Source organism: Hyperoodon ampullatus (assembly GCF_949752795.1).
Source record: "Hyperoodon ampullatus genome assembly, chromosome: 2".
Classification (NCBI taxonomy): Eukaryota; Metazoa; Chordata; class Mammalia; order Artiodactyla; family Ziphiidae; genus Hyperoodon; species Hyperoodon ampullatus.
Genome location: NC_136915.1, coordinates 7244294 through 7262059, shown reverse-complemented (window position 1 = coordinate 7262059; position 17766 = coordinate 7244294). Strand labels below are relative to the sequence as shown.

The 17766-nt window shown below is 43.2% G+C and overlaps 1 protein-coding gene across 1 annotated transcript in view; it reads right to left on the bottom strand.

The window, feature by feature from the left end:
- SLC25A33 (solute carrier family 25 member 33) overlaps positions 1–16778 on the bottom strand; it is a gene marked incomplete at its 5' end in the record, with an annotated part of 30761 nt that extends 13983 nt beyond the window's left edge. The window contains 2 exons of the mRNA XM_079696457.1: positions 7668–7847; positions 16723–16778. Of these exons, the coding sequence (XP_079552583.1) occupies positions 7668–7847; positions 16723–16778 (236 nt within the window). The remainder of the gene's footprint in view (positions 1–7667; positions 7848–16722) is intronic.
- Between the last annotated feature and the right edge of the window lie 988 nt (positions 16779–17766).

Sequence of the window (17766 nt, the reverse complement as noted above, 5' to 3'; positions counted from 1 at the left end):
CAAAAAATCTTAAAATTTGTATGGAGACACAAAAGACCCTGAATAGCCAAAGTGGTCTTGAGGGGGAAAAAACGGACCTGGAGGAATGAGACTCCCTGACTTCAGACTATACTACAAAGCTACAGTAATCAAGATAATATGGTACTGGCACAAGAACAGAAACATAGATCAATGGAACAGGATAGAAAGCCCAGAGATAAACCCACACACCTGTGGTTAACTAATTTATGACAAAGGAGACAAGGATATACAATGGAGAAAAGACAGTCTCTTCAATAACTGGTGCTGGGAAAACTGGACAGCTACATGTAAAAGAATGAAATTGGAACACTCCCTAACACCATACATGAAAATAAACTCAAAATGGATTAGAGACCTAAATGTAAGACCAGACACTCTAAAACTCTTAGAGGGAAACATAGGAAGAACACTCTTTGACATAAATCACAGCAAGATCTTTTTTGATCCACCTCCTAGAGTAATGGAAATAAAAACAAATGGGTCCTAATGAAACATAAAAGTTTTTGCATAGCAAAGGAAACTACAAACAAGACGAAAGGACAGCCCTGAGAATGGGAGAAAATATTTGCAAATTACAGACAAAGGATTAATCTCCAAAATATATAAACAGCTCATGCAGCTCAATATTAAACAAACAACCCAATCCAAAAATGGGCAGAAGACCTAAATAGACATTTCTCCAAAGAAGATGTACAGATAGCCAAGAAGTACATGAAAAGCTGCTCAACATCACTAATTATTAGAGAAATGCAAATCAAAACTACAATGAGGTATCACCTCACACCAGTTAGAATAGGCATCATCAGAAAATCTACAAACAACAAATGATGGAGAGGGTGTAGAGAAAAGGGAACCCTCTTGCACTGTTGGTGGGAATGTAAATTGATACAACCACTACGGAGAATAGTATGGAGGTTCCTTAAAAAAATAAAAATAGAATTACCATATGACCCAGCAATCCCACTACTGGGCATGTACCCAGAGAAAACCATAACTGAAAAAGACACATGGACCCCAATGTTCACTGCAGCACTATTTACAATAGCCAGGACATGGAAGCAACCTAAATGTCCATAGACAGATGAATGGATAAAGAAGATGTGGCACATACATACAATGGAATATCACTCAGCCATAAAAAGGAATGAAATTGGGTCATCTGTAGAGACGTGGATGGATCTAGAGTTTGTCATACAGAGTGAAGTAAGTCATAAAGAGAAAAACCAATATCGTATATTAACGCATATATGTGGAACTTAGAAAAATGGTACAGATGAACTGGTTTGCAGAGCAGAAATTGAGACACAGATGTAGAGAACAAACACAGACACCAAGGGAGGAAAGTGGCGGGGATGTGATGAATTGGGAGATTGGGATTGAGATGTATACACTAATATGTATAAAATGGATAACTAATAAGAACCTGCTGTATTAAAAAAATAAAGAAAATTCAAAAATTCAAACAGATTCCATACCCAGTAAACACTAACTCTCCATTCCCCAACCCCAGCCCTGGCAACCACCCTTCTACTTTCTGTCTCTATGAATTTGACTGCTCTAGGGATCTCATACAAGTAGAATCCTACAGTATTTGTCCTTTTGTGACTGGCTTCTTTCACTCAGCACAGTGTCATTAAGGTTCATCTATGTTATAGCATGTGTCAGAATTTCCTTCTTTTTAAGGCTAAATTATAAATCCATTATATGGATGCCCCACATGTTCACCCATTTATCCGTGGATGGACACTTGGGCTGCTTCTGCCTTTTGGCTACTATGAACGTGAGTGTCCAAATATCTGTTCAGGTCCTGGGGCAATTAAGCCCATGCGCCACAACTACTGAGCTGGCGCGCCTCAACTAGAGAGCCTGCATGACACAAACTACAGAGTCCACATGCTCTGGAACCTGCGCGCCACAACTAGAGAAGAGAAAACCCGCAAGCCACAACTAGAGAGAAGCCCGCGCACCACAACAAACATCCGGTGTGCCACAATTAAGACCCGACACAGCCAAAAAATAAATAAAATAAACAATAAATAAATCTTAAAAAAAAAGTAGGTTAAGTGAAAGGAGCTGGACACAAAAGGCCATATATGCTGTACGATTTCATTTAGATGAAATATCCAGGAGACAAATCTATACAGACAGAAGGAAGATTAGTAGTTGGTTGTCTAGGGCTGGGGTCCTGGGGATGGGGAGTGACTGAAAACAGGTTAGGGGATTCTTATAGTGGGGATGAAAACGTTCTAGAATTGTGATGGGTGCACAAAACTCTGAACATACTACAACAGGAGAACTGTGTGCTCTAAGTGGGCAAATTGTATGGCATGTAGATTACATCTTAATAAAGCAGTTAAACAAACAAAAAAAACCCTAGAAAGCCTCACTGAAAAGGTTCTTGAAAACAGAAGACATATTGGTAGGAACAGAGTTTTAAAACAAAATTTAACCCTTGTGCTAAATCAATCGCTTAACAATAGATAAATGATAAAACTGGAATATAGACTGTAGATTAGTTAAAAAGCAGTATATCAATATTAAATTTCCTGAATTTGAAAACTGTGGTTTTAAGAGAATATCCTTTTTGTAGGAAATAAATGCTAAAGAATTAAGGGTAAAGGGACATAATGCAATGTAACCTATTTTCAAATGGTTCAGAAAAAAAAAACATATGTATATAGAGCAAAAACAAATAAGCCAATGTGGCAAAATGTTAAAAACAAGTGACCTGAGGTAGAGTATATAAGCAAGTTATTTGTACTGATCCTGTAACTTTTCTGTAAGTTAGAAATTATTTAAAAAAAAAAAAGTTCTTAAAAAAAAGCTATAGGTCATAGGTTATAAAAATACTGAACTCATGTTTGTAGCCCACAAAGCCACGAAACAAGGGTTGGGGTAAAGACAATTCGTGGGTTTCTGTAAACCTAACACTCCAAATGAAGGACACGGAGTTTCAGTGCATTTTCACACTGGCCAAAACCAAGCCATTTGGTCCTTAATACAGGCATCAGAGTTTAGTGTTTTCAACTTTAAATACTTTACTGTTACTCTTTCTCAAAACAGGATTGGGCTTTTAAAAAGCCAGGCTCTCTCAACCAAAACTTCTCTCAAATAACACCCTGAAGTGACCTACACCTTATAGTATAGCATGTAAAAGATTTCAAACGGTCAATACATTCAACATTTTTTAAAGTTCAGACTCCATCTTTGGTCCCCACGACTGTTCACCGTGCAGCCGGCCCAGGGGTCACCTACACACAATTAAGGGAATCTCTGGCTCCAGGGAGCTGGGAGCCGCTCATCTATAATGCAGTAGGGAACTCATGTCCTCAAATGACTCAGGCCTTTTAAGAACTGCAGAAAGGCTGTCTCCATAGTTACGCATATTAACAGTGGGCAAAAAGTCAAATCTGTTACATAATTCAAACTGCTAACCTAGCTGGATGTTTACAAAACTTTTCTGCAACAATCAAGTTCCTACTATAAGTGGTACTCCTCAGCTTGTTAGGACCCAGACTAATTTTCCCACAGTCACAGAAACTTTCATTTAGGAAAGAAATGCAGAAAGAAATTAGGGTCCTGTTTGGAGCATTTCATTCTCTTCACTATTTTAGATCATACTATGCATACCACAGACCAATCCAGGACAAGGCTCTCATCTGAACCCATCAGTTTTTAAAAGAGAAAAGACCTCACTAACATATTACTTTTCAAAGAGGTACTTCAAAAAACAAAAATAAAGTACCTGAAGTGGTTTAAAGAACAGGAGTTCTGATTAGGAAAAAAAAAAAAAAAAGAAGTCTAAGTCATAAGACTTTTTAAGGCAGATACCTGAATAAAAGGATTATTAATTACCCCTTGGTAAATTTAATAGTGAGAGCCTAATTGTTTTAACATCTTGTCTGTTTTCTTTTTAAGTAACTATATTCAAAATATAAAGGTAATTGATGCTCCACTGGAGAATATTTTTTCTCTAATAGGTTAACCTAACACGAGACACAAGCAAACACTGATTTGTACTTTGAAAAATAAACTTCCTGTACACAAATTCTGTTGTCTGTTATGTCTTTAAATGCAGTACTTCTTGGGCTTCCCTGGTGGCATAGTGGTTAAGAATTCGCCTGCCAATGCAGGGGACACGGGTTTGAGCCCCGGTCCGGGAAGATCCCACATGCCGCAGAGCAATTAAGCTTGTGCACCACAACTACTGAACCTGCACTCTAGAGCCCGTGACCTACAACTACTGAGCCCGTGAGCTACAACTACTGAACCCACGTGCCAGAACTACTGAAGCCTATGTGCCTAGAGCCCGTGCTCCGCAACAAGAGAAGCCCGCGCACCACAACGAAGAGTAGCCCCCGCTCGCCCCCACTGGAGAAAGCCCGCATGCGGCAACGAAGACCCAACGCAGCCAAAAATAAAAATAAATAAATAAAAAGAAGTAAGAAAAAAAAAAGATAAATGCAGTACTTCTTGGAAGAGTAAGACTAATAATAAGCAGCTTAGTTTTAAATGAATAATCATCTGATAAACCCAATGGCTTCTAAAACTGTGAACAGACAACCTTGATGGGCTTTGTGGCATAGAGAAAAGGCCTGGATCTCTGTCCTTGGTTTACTATTTCCTGGATAGAGCAGGCTCTGAAGACCATCATCACTGCCCTAGCCTGGGGGTGATAAATGGAAGAATCAAAAAGCAGTCCAATGATCCAGATGAGCCAGGAGGGTGGTGGTAAAGTGAAAAGTAGTCATCTTCCATTAAAGCATCCTAAAAGATAGGCTTCTTATGCTGGTACACCGTCTGATGTAAGTACTGGGTAACAGACTGCTTTCAGAACTTATTAACAGGAAATGACATATATCTGCCCCGAAGAGCAAGTGTGCTTTCTCCAGATGAGAATTATGTAGTGTGATAGTCCCGTTTTTGCCTTGGCTACCAAGAAACTCAGTTATAATTCTTATGTTTCAAAAGTACAGAAAGTATGTATTATGATAGCAGCTAATATTTGTTATTTACATGGTGGGGGGAGGACTGTGTGTTAAGCTCTTTACATTCAGTATCTTACTGATGTGCCACATTCTATTTGTCCTGAATTCTTGCTGTGTGACAGGCGGCATTCTCAGTGCTTGGGGATACATTGGTGGTCAAAACAAACCAAAGTCCCTGCCTCTGAGGTACTTCCGTTCTGGTGGGGGCAGGGAGAGAAAAGAAACAATATAAATAAGTAAACTACACTGTGTGTTGGATAGAGGTGAGTGCTGTGGATAGAAACAAAGCAGGAAGGAGGCACAGGGTGTGACGGAAGGGCTCAGTTTTCAACAGCATGGTCACTGCAAGGTCTTCCTGCAAAGGTGACAACTGAGGGCCAGCCATGCAGATAATGTCCAGTAGAAAGGCCCTGATGTGGAATGTTCCAGAGTTCCCAGTCTTTTAAAGGGACAGGAGGAGGCTGGTGTAGCCGAAAGGGTTCGGGAGGGGAAATACGAGGTGAAGTCAGGGAAGTAATGGGAGAGGTGGGTGACAGGGGTGCTGAGACCGGCAGGCCCCAGAGGTAGCTTTGGCTTTTACTGGGGGGTGGGGCATGGGCCTTGGAGGCATCTGGGCAGAAGTTTCTCCACTGCTCCTGAGGATGGAGAAAGGGGCAAGGTCTCTCGCCAGACCACTTAGGAAAATGGGTTTTCTTGCGTGCGGTGTGGGCACTGTTCATGTGTTTTAAAAGATGGAGAGGCTCTTCTTCCCCTTTGGTTTACCTTTTAGTAAACAATTGTCCTAATTGGGGAAAAGCATACATGGAGAGAGATTTACTGGAGACAGAGAGACAGAGGTACTGGGGGCACAGAACACGCACCCTGAAACACTTGAACTAGAGAAGCAGTCCCATTTATCTACGGGCTTGGCCCCGGTGACACCCTCAACTTCCGGGCAAGAGCTTCCCAGTTACAGTAAGTAGATGAATCCACTCGTCATGCGTTGTTGGCAGGCATGCAGGAGGAAGTTCACCTTGGATGTTAGCAGAGTTGGCAAATTACCTGTTTCACTAGGTCCAAAGCATTTTAAGTTCCTCAGAAGAAAGGTGTCATTTGAGACACTGCTAGTGACTACACTTATAAAAAGGCGAACTGAGACGGGGTGTCTTCAGAGCCATGTTTCTGGAGGAAACGGGCTTGTCTCTCTCCTTACTGAGAGCAAAGTGTGCCTCTCGTCTCTGTGCGTCCGCCTTGCTTGCGCCTGCCCCTAACTTTCTGCCTTTTGTGCCTCCCCAACCCTTCTCAGTGTTCAATTAAAAAAAAAAAAAAAAAAAAAAAAAAGATTCTCCTCAAGTCTTGGGTACCAGCCGCCTCTTTCCCTAGTTGGGTTTCTGATTCTCCCACTTGGGACCTTGCCCTCGGCAGCCGGTCCTGCTGCCCAGTTTTACCCGAGCTTGGATGCACCCTCGTACGTGTGTTTGGCATGGGTGCCTGAGTGACTCAGAAGTCGGCTTTACAAACAAAACGTACCTAAAAATAAATTAAGTGCTTTCCAATCCATTCTACCTTATCTAAAATGTGACGGAATTCTGCCCAAAGTGCGAAGTGTCGCGGTTATTAAGAAAGAGCACTTCCATTTTACTGCATCTTTTCCTAACACTTCCCAATTAAACACACACACTGATACCCAGCCGTGTCCCTCTTGAACCCACGCTCTCCCAATGATCAGTGCTAGAGTTCTGAGTATCAGTGTAGTCAAACTCAACTATCATTTACTGAACATCTCTTTTAAAGCACAAGGCCCCAAGATAAAACGCAGACATTGCCAAGCGCTCTTCTGAATTACTGATTTTGCCTTACACACAGAGACTGATAAGCCAAATTCGACCTAAGAACATTTAGCTACTTTGTAAACAAATGAGATATTTTAATGCAGTAAAAATAACAAATTAGGAAGATAGCCTAGGTATGAAACAAAAATTTTAAAGACCATTTTACTAAATATATACTTCAACTTTTCTATAAATGTAAAATTATTTCCTAATAAAAAGTAAAAAATTGCAACATTTTATTTCCATATTACTTCCTCTTAAAAATATTCACAACCCTCCTCTTGTGTAATTTAAAAAATTTTAGGGCTTCCCTGGTGGCGCAGTGGTTGAGAGTCCACCTGCCGATGCAGGGGACACGGGTTCGTGCCCCGGTCTGGGAGGATCCCACGTGCCGCGGAGTGGCTGGGCCCGTGAGCCATGGCCGTTGGGCCTGCGCGTCCGGAGCCTGTGCTCCGCAACGGGAGAGGCCACAACAGTGAGAGGCCCACATACCGCAAAAAAAAAAAAAAAAATTTTAATTTCACTACCACCTCAGAGCTTCTCGCTAGCCCTCAGAAGATTTGGGGCAAGAGCAACACTTTGATGCAACAGTTTAAACATGGATGTTGGGTTTGCTTTGTTAGGTTTACTTTAACTGTCCTTGCACGTTGATCACGTGCACACAGGGAGCCCTCAGGCCAAGAGAGAAAGGTCAAAGTTCAAAGGTATTGGTACAGAAACCTAATTCTTAAATTTGGACAAAGCCTGTACAAACAGAACATTCCATCCGATGGGCCTGATAAACATTCTGCATTGACAGTGGGGGCGGGGGGCTGGGGGCAGGAGTTGGAACCAGGACTGAACTTACTTCAGAACCTGTAAGAGTCCAGGCGTCACTGACGTTGGTCTCACCATCCCAGCTCCGCTGATGGTTCCCAGATGAACCTGAGGATAATAGACTGTCCGAAGAGCTATTCTTGAAGACTGCAACCTCGTCTTAATGACTTCTAGTGGACAAGTGAAAACAGCACCAACCGTGCCTCCACACCTGTAAGAGAAGAAATCACAACAGGATCGGGAAAGCTATACTGTTCTGTACACAGATGAAATGGGAAACTGAACTTTTCTCTGTTAAAAAAAAGAGAGAAGGTACCTATGTTCATCTCATAATTAGAGCATACCAAGAGTTTAAAAAAAAATTAGTTGAAATCCCAGCAGCTTAAAAACATAACCACTGTTAGTTAACACGTTAGTACATCCTTTAGGGCTTTTCATTAGTGGTTTTTCAATCTCACATATTTTTCTTCTTATCTAGATATTGTGAATGTCTTTCCATGTCAATATACACCTACACCACCATTTGTAATGGTTGCATACTATTCCTCTTTATCAGTGTACAATATTTTAACCTATTTCCTACCGTTAGACATTCATGTCATTTCCAATTTCACTCTCATGTTGCAATGAATATTCTAGAGAATGCATCTTTTCACAGTGAAACAAAATAGTTATTCAGGTAATGCCACTATTTTGAAAATCAGTATTTATTACAACCCAGATTTTCATTAAAATCTGATTAATTTGGACTCCGTTGAAAACCAAACTAAAGCTTACTTTTTAATCATTAAGTCCTTGTGTTTCCCTCAGTCAGAACTAATCAATTCATCCTCTGGGATTTCATTAGATGCACTGTCTCTGTGGGTCAGCGTTCCCCAAACTACCCTTTACAATTTGTTCATATTGAAATATTACCTGAACTTAAAATTTAAATATTTTTCACCTATTTATCCTAGAATACCTACTTTCATCTTTTCTTAAACAATAATATCCACGAAACTGCACGTCTGATGGGCTGGTTCTAGGTAATAATGTCCTGTACCATCTAAAGCCACCCCCATACCACCAGCGACACAGGTTCTATCTACTCTTTGGAAAACACTGAAGATCAGGACCTGCGTTGTATTCATCTTTGTATCCCTGGCATTAAAATGCACAGGTTCGGGACTTCTCTGGTGGTTAAGATTCCGCACTCCCGATGCAGGGGGCCTGGGTTCGATCCCTGGCCAGGGAACTAGATCCCACATGCATGCCACAACTAAGTGTTTGCGTGCCACAACTAAGAAGCCCGCATGCCGCAACTAAAGAGTCCACCTGCCACAACGAACACCCAGTGCAACCAAATAAATAAATAAATATTTTTTAAAAAGAGCCATGTGCTTGAAAAACAGTGTAACATTTTAAACAATGGAAAACTTACAAGCTCCAGGGTAAGATAAAGAAATATCTGAAGTCAATAACCTGACTTCATGTCGCTGAAAAAAAATAAAAATAAAAAAATAAATAGAGCTTTGGGTAAATTCTTTCATCAGAAAGTCAACAAGTTCCAATATGATATGGGTCAACCACCTTTGGTTTGTTCCCAGGCCAGCAGTGCTCCTTACCTCGGCCAACTGTCATCCACACCAATGCCACCGATCAGAGGATGGCCTGCCGGACGGTGCCTGCTAACAAAGCGAACGCCCAGTGATAGCGAGCTGGGCACCTCCTGGGGATGGCAGGCCACACTCACTCCACAGCCACTGTTCTACACATTACACACCGTGCCCAGGGCAGGGGTGGAGTGGTGAAAAGGTCCCGGCCTCCTTCAGGGCAAGCTGAGGCTCTCCAGCCTCACAGCATCACGGGGAACAACTAAAAACTGGGAAAGCACTGTCAGCTGTAAACTCAGTAGCTAAGCCCTTCCTCATCTACCAGGAAAAAAAATCTTAGATGAAAAACACCCAAAGGACTTTTTTTTTTTTTCTTGGCTGCACAGCTTGGCATGCAGGATGGCATGCGGGATCTTAGTTCCCTGACCAGGGATCGAACCCATGACCCCTGCAGTGGGAGTGTGGAGTCTTAACCACTGGACCGCCAGGGAAGTCCCCCCTGCTGAATCTGAAGAGAATCATTAAGCTGTGTTGGATACAAATTCACGAAAATACTCTTAATTAGAAGACAAGTTCTGACATTAAATTAAATTGTCCAAAGAAGATTCTTCCTCAAATTTAAGACATTTCACAGCAAAATTTTAAAAGTTAATCTTTCAGTTCAACTGCTTTTTCTTTCTTCATGAACCACACGTACTGGACATGCATCAGTCTGAGGAGATAACATCATATGAATCAAAACACTGCCTTCTCTGGATTGGCTTTCCAAATTTTCTAGAGATATTTAGTCAAGTTGGGTCCAAAGCACTTCAGAGTACAACAAATTATATTTTTTGTAGGAAAAAAAGGTCCTGTCAATTCTCAGTTCTTCAATGCAAAGACCTTCAATATCAGCCCGGCTCCTCACCCGGTCAACTAGCTGGGATGAAGCCCCATCCACCGTGACCCTGCAGAAGGCATTAACGGAGCTTTTCAGGAATCTCCGTTCAGAGACGGTGTAGACCTCCGCTCCGTCTGCCAGGCCTCCCCGGCAATGCTTTTCAGCTGTGCTCCACCGAATCCTGCCTCTCCTATCCTTGCAGGTGTTCAAATTCAGTCTCGTGAACACATTGAGGGGACTCGGTCTGCTCTTTCATCTTTTTTTCTTCCCTTCCTTTTAGGGCTCTCTGGGCACGAGGACCAGGAGAGAAGCACTCTTATGTAAATGGTCCAGGTCTAGCTGTGGGTCCACCTGGCCACGTGTTCCGTATACTGGTGGCCACGTGTTCCGTATACTGGTGGCCTCCGAGAATGTTATGACCAGTAGGGGCTGGTGACAGGGAAGGGGACAGTGATGGGAAAAGCCTCTCTCAACACTCCAAATGCCACAATGCTGACAACTATAACCTTTCTGCTCTGCATATACAGCCTGGGGTGCAGCGGTCAATGGCAGTCAGGCAAATTCTGCCACTTCCTTCTAAGTCTTAGAGTAGGTTCAGCTGAGGGCCCTGGTAGCCAATGCTCAGAGGGCAGGAAAAGTCACATTCGACATTGAGCTTCACGGTGACGCAGTCCTGGCATCACACAGTCAAGAAACTGACTAATTCTGATTGGATACCCATATCTTAGACCACTAAAATATGCTGAGTACTTTCCTGAATCACCATCCTGCCACGTTGCTGCTTGTTCAGCAGTTAAATTACACATGTCTCAAAGCAGCCACAACAGGTAGTTGTTCTCTGAAACCTATTTGCCTAATTTTCTAAAAAAACCCCTATAACCTGTATTTTTCTGCACCTTTTTCATCTTTTACTACTTGTTCCTTCCCCTTCCCCTCATTCTCTACCTTCTCTCATTCTTCCTGCTCAGAAATGAAGTCTTGTGTTTATTACATAAAGATGTATTTAATGGTTTACCTTTACCCACACACGCCTTGCTTGTTTTTTCCACCTGTGGATTAGACTCCTCCCCTCCACTTTATAGCAGAACAAAACTGGACTATTACTACTACAGTATGTACACTACATTAATCTACAATCTTTATGTGATCAGAGACAAAATTTTTAAATTATGTACACAAATTTTTACCTTTTAACTCTGAGTTTCAAGCAACAAGGAGGATTTTAAAACCTAGATGTTTTCAACAAGAAGCTGTTTTCTATACACTCACTCATTTTAGACACTGAAGCCAAGACCAAGATGCTCTTTATTATAATTGCTACCCAACTGATAGTAAACTGGTTTCCAGACTCACAGCTTATACATTAACTACAATATGGATTCTACTAACTAATAATACGGTCAGACACCCTGTGATCCCAATCTTTGGAGCTTTTGGTAATTTCCTCCTTTCATCTGCTACCTCTATTGTCACTACTTGAAAAAAAAAAGAGTGCCTCTTTATACATAATTTTCTGGAATGTTTTATTTGAATACCTAGCATAGGGCTTAGAAGATTTTGATTATGCAAATTCTGTATTCACTCAGTAAAAGCAAAACGCATATTTTTTGATGCAGGTAACTATCCTTTAGATGCCATTTTCTATATTCTACCTCATTTAGAAAAAAAATCTGAAAGAGCACCCGAATAAAAAAACTCTGCAGGCTTCCCTGGTGGCGCAGTGGTTAAGAATCCGCCTGCCAATGCAGGGGACATGGGTTCGAGCCCTGGTCGGGGAAGATCTCACATGCCATGGAGCAACTAAGCCCATGGGCCACAACTACTGAGCCTGCGCTCTAGAGCCTGCAAGCCACAACTACTGAGCCCACGAGCCACAACTACTGAGCCCTGTGCTACAACTACTGAGCTTGCATGCCATAACCACCGAGCCCGCGTGCCTAGAGCCCGTGCTCCGCAACAAGAGAAGCCACCACAATGAGAGGCCCGCACATTGCAATGAAGCATAGCCCCCGCTTTCTGCAACTAGAGAAAGCCTGCGTGCAGCAACGAAGAGCAAACACAGTCAAAACTAAATAAATAAAATAATTTTAGAAAAACCTCCACAGTACCTGCTGAATCTGAAGAGAATCATTATCTTTCACAAACACACAAATCCAAAATAATATTACCTTATGCCAATTCAGTTTCAGCAAATCTTACTACAGAACCATGTTCATAATTCACAAATAAAGTACTGCTTTTCTTTATTTGGGACAAGTTAACAGGCCACATCAATTAGTTACTCATTAAACAAGTATCAGTGAAGTATCTCTAACATGTGGGGTGGGCACTGTACTTAGGATGGACCAGTGAAGAAAAGAGACATGGGTGCTACCCTCATGAAGCTTGAATTCTAGCAGGAATCTTTCATCCAAACACAATACATTTTTTAAAATGTCACATATATGAAATACACTGGATGAAATCAAAGTTAATTTATAGGCTTAATACATTTATATAAGCCTTATATAAGACAAATGGGCACACTATATCAAAACTTCTTTCATCACTGCAAATAAATCTTGCATCTTCTCTACATCGTTCCATATATATATATATATATATATATATATATATATATATTTTTTTTTTTTTTTGGCCGCGTTGGGTCTTCGTTGCTGCCACGGGCGGCGAGCAGGGGGCTACTCTATCGCGGAGCATGGGCTCTAGAGCACAGGCTCAGTCGTTGTGGCGCACGGGTTTAGTTTCTCTGCGGCATGTGGGATCTTCCCAGACCAGGGCTTGAACCCGTGTCCCCTGCATTGACAGGAGGGTTCTTAACCACTGAGCCACCACGGAAGTCCCCTTAGCAGATATATTAACATGTGCCTAACACTTCACAACTAACCATTAGCTGATACAGATTAAATCTGCAGGGACAAGGACAGTATAGGAGTACACCAGGTGACAGCTGTCCGTAATGGGGGGAAATATTGAATTATGAACATTATCTTAGGTTACATATTTTAAAAACCTTAAAGACATACCATATCCCCATTAAAATACATTTTAAAGGCTATGTAAGTACATTTAATGACAAAACCATGCCATAAAAATAAGACTTAATGCACATTATCGAGGCCATCCACCTCTAATCTAAGGGCAGCTTAGCACAGCTATTTCAGGTGCTGAGTACTCTCCTGAATTGCCACCCTGCCACGTTGTCGCTTGTTCAGCAGGCGAAGGACATCACTAACACTACACGCACAACCAGAATTCCCAAGTCATTTTGATAGGGAAAGTAAAGAGATTTTTCTCAACAGACAGGCCTAGACACAGAAGGGCCACTTCAGAGGATTTCAGTGTTTCTCTTAATGGTCTGGTTTAAACAGTAGAAAAGGAATGATAGGTTTACAATAAAATTTGTTTAGGTTTTTTGTTTTGACAACAATACTACCCAGATTTTGGGATAGGAGAAGAGAAAGCAGAAAACAGCAGAATCCCTAAAAATACTAAAAATCGACATCAAATGAATGAGGTTCCCTCACAGAGAAGCAAACCACCCTAAGAGATGGCTAATGAAGATGCTGGTAGCTATCAAAAGCCTTAAAAATGTGTTTTGACTCAGCAATTGTACTTCTAATGGTTTATCCTAAGGAAATAATCAGACAACTACACAGGTACACATAAGGATGTCCAGTTTATAACGGCAAAAAATTAGCCATGAAAGATCAGAAAGAAATTATGTAATCAGAATAAATTAGGTAGTCCTGTCATAAATCACTATAAGAGCCTCCCTGAATTCCTGTCACTGGGCTTGGAAACTGTTTACCTTCTTCACTGCAACCACAGAACAGTAACGTTTGATTAGGAGTACACTCAGAGAATTCACTACCATGCTGCCATCAAAACCCAACATATTTCTAAGGAGGAAGTAATGTATAAAGAATGGGAGTATGTATGTATGTATGTATGTATGTATGTATGTATGTATGTATGTATGCATGCATGCATGCATGCAGTACGCGGGCCTCTCACTGTTGTGGCCTCTCCCGTTGCGGAGCACAGGCTCCGGACACGCAGGCTCAGCGGCCATGGCTCACGGGACCAGCCGTTCCGCGGCATGTGGGATCTTCCCGGACCGGGGCACGAACCTGTGTCCCCTGCATCGGCAGGCGGACTCTCAACCACTGCGCCACCAGGGAAGCCCGGGAGCCTATTTTAAAATTAACTATGAAATTACACATTTGGTGTAATTTGGTGCACATATACACACACAGACCTGATTCTAAAGTGCTTATTTCTAGGTGTTGGTTTGTGGGTGTTTCTCCTCCAGTTCTCTTCTTTCTTAAAGGGCAACACTGTATTAAAAAGATGACTATTACAGGTTAACTTAGGAGTATTTTTGCCTTGCGAAGAACACATAAAACTGCTTTAAAATTTTTTTAAGAAATTTAAAAGACAGTGAGTTATTTTGGGTGTCGTTTTTACTTTCCAGGATCTAAAATTAATTTTCAACTATTCATAAGCCTGTTATACCTGATAAAAATATTTACTCAGTATCATTAATTAGTTATAGCATTAAACTTGTTCGATGTTAGTTTCCAATGGCTATTCAAGAGTCAGGAGAAATGTCACAGAGCCCCCCTTAAAAAGCAGGGGCTCTGACTCCTTTTCAAAGAAAGTACTCAGTTCTTTGGAAAGAGGCCAGCTTAACAGTGGAAACTAGTTACTTGGAGCAAAGCAGCACAGCCTTCTACCACACAGGGGGGGACCATTGCACTGACTGATTTTAACTGCATGATACACCCATTTGATACTTAGCTCCTTTAATGATCTTCCCTAAAAGAAATGGAAGTAGTATATTTTAGGCTAGTGGGAATGAGTCGAAATCCAATTAGTTACTCTGAAAGCATCCTTTTCGAAGATTTATTTTCTTTCTTGCATATCTGCAAGGAATCCCGAACTGCTAATGAAGGAAAGGAAACCTATTAAATACAATAGCCCCAGGCACCCCTCTAATAAACTCCAAGTTTTAATCAGTCCAGAGCTGTGTGGCTACTGCAGTTTTCCTCCATCACAAGTAAGAGGCTGGTGCTCCGGGAGGAGAATCAGCAGCCAGAGGGCACTGTGAAGGTCGTGTAGGAAGATTCATGTCGACAGGGGAATCAATTACCAAGCAAGCCTCACAGAGGCTGCTCCAGAGCAAGTAACTCTCCCAGTTCGGAATACAAGAATTTTTTAAAAGACCATCTCACTTAAAAACTGTAAATCAAAATCACTGAGTATAAAATCATTAAAAAAATGATTAGCTATCCTTCTTAGCTTGAGAAATGACTTAAATAACATGGTCAACTTGTTTAAAATTCCCCACAAGGACAAATTAATGTACTGTCTTAATTTAGGAATCCCTCCCCAAACCTTGTGTTACTCTCAAAGTATATATCAAGGGGGAGATGAAGCAAAAGGAGGGGGATTGATAGGGAAGAGCTGAATGAGAAATCGTTCCTGTGTATGAAGAACAACCAATTTTCTGACCGGGAAACAACGTAACTGGGTAATCCACTACGATAAGAAGTACAGAGCGCTCAGACACACTCTCATCATGGTCATTTTTGCAAATAAATTCTCAACCATTACTTGTTTGTAATAAGGAACATATCTGGGTAGTAACTAAAACACTAAGCTGCAACTAAAATACACAAATCAAGATAATAATCCAGGATAAAGTCTACTTTATGCAGAATGTCCTACACTTAAAAATGGCTGTGCCAGGCCTGTGAGGTCCTCAAATAAGACTCCAGACATCTAGAAGACTCCAAAAGGACCCAAAGGCTGTATTAAAAGAAAACAAATTACTAATACAAAACATTTTTACTTTTATTTTCTGAAAAAAAAAAAAACACCAGCTCCCTTCCTAACCCCCTACCACCCCACCTCCCTAAAAATACGTTGCCTCCACTGAAAAAATACAAGGTGCCATGACGATTAAACTAATGATACTTTCAAAACAGGGCACATCTTAGATTTAATGTTGTTTCTGACGTTGGACGCTTCAACCAGCAGGTGAGAAGCATTTCAGCACACCTTCCCGACTTCACTTAGTCCCGAGGTCCCCCATCAGCTCTCCCACAGGTTGTTGTCCGCTGCATCACGGTTCACTAGCACTTTCCAGGCCCCTGCTGATGCCCAATACGGGCAGCCCTCTCGACCATGTGAACTCGCCCCTGCGCTACCCTGAGGGACTCCCGGGACTCCCCAAGACCGCCCAGAGCCTTCGGGAAAAGGCCCAGGAGGAGAATCTAGGCAGAGGGTCGTTAAGTGCAGCGTGGCCAGGCAGGACCGCCCCCGAGTGACACTCGTCAGACCAGCCACTAACTGTTTAAAAGGAGAAAAAGCTGGAGGTGCCGTGGGGATGGGGATGGGCGTGGGCGCGGCGCACGCGGCGTAAAATCACCCTCCGGGGATGCGACCAGGAGGTGGGACAGGCCTTGCTCCCCCCGGGGCTCCCCACCACCCCCACGCCGGGACTTCCTCTTTCGGGAGGCGGAGCTTCAGCCCCGGGAGGGCCGGTAACCGGCCCCGGCGCACCGAGGACGCGGGGCGGGGGCGCGGAGTCGGGCCGGGACACTCACCCGCCGGCGAAGAGGTGAAGCAACGTGTTCTCCTTCTGCTGACTGCCCGTCGCCATGGCCGCGCCGGCTCCTCGGCCCGCAGCCGCCGGGTGCCGCGGGCTCGAGGCGGCTTGACGGATGCACGAGGTGGCCGCTCCGCTCTCCCGGTAGTTCTCAGGCGGCCGCCGGCACCGCCTCCATGCGCGCGCGCCCCCACAACTGGCTCCCTCGGCCCGCGCCCTCTGCCGCGTGGCCACAGACGCCTCACCTGCTTCTGCGGCGCGAGCCCGGCAACCAGCGGGAGCCCAGCAGCCAGCGGGAGCCCGGCGCGCGGCTGTCACGTGCGGGGGCCGGGCCGTGACGTCACTCGGCGGCGCGGGCCCGGGGCGGTGCGCGGCGGGGGTGTGGACCCGGATCCCGCACACCCATTGGCTGGCGGGAGGACATGGGCGGGGCGACTGCCTGAGCCAATGCGCGTGAAGCGAGAACCGGCCAAGGCTGCCTGGTCCCTGATGAGGGAGGGACAGAAATGGGGTCTTCGTTGAGCGTACTGAGACGCTGCGCCTGGCCTTTTTTCCTTTTTTTAGTCAAGTTTACTTTGGGATACGCTGTGTAAAACAGTATATAAATTACATATGACATCTCACAGCTCTGTAATCATCACCCAGTTTAGGGGAAAAACAAGATCCAAATAGCCTTAACCCCCAGTGTACCCGTGGTATCATTTTGTGTATCTTTGATTTTTCTAGAAATAGCATTTTATGCTGAGATACGGTTTTTGGCCTCTTTTCTGATCAACTCCAGCCCAGATTTCTGAGCATCTCTATCCGAGCTGCTTTTCTGCTTGTATGTCCTTGGGTCACCGTCAAACTCAGCCTGGCAACTTCTTAACTCCAAGTCTGGACACACAAGCCTTCCTTGGCCCCCCCTTGCAGCACACTCAACCACATGACTCTGCTCAATTTCCTCACATAGGCTTCTGCAGTCACTTTGTTGTTTTATTTGTGTAAACTGTCCTTCCGCCCCTGGAGCGTAAGCTTCAGGAGTGCAGGGACTTTGTTTCTT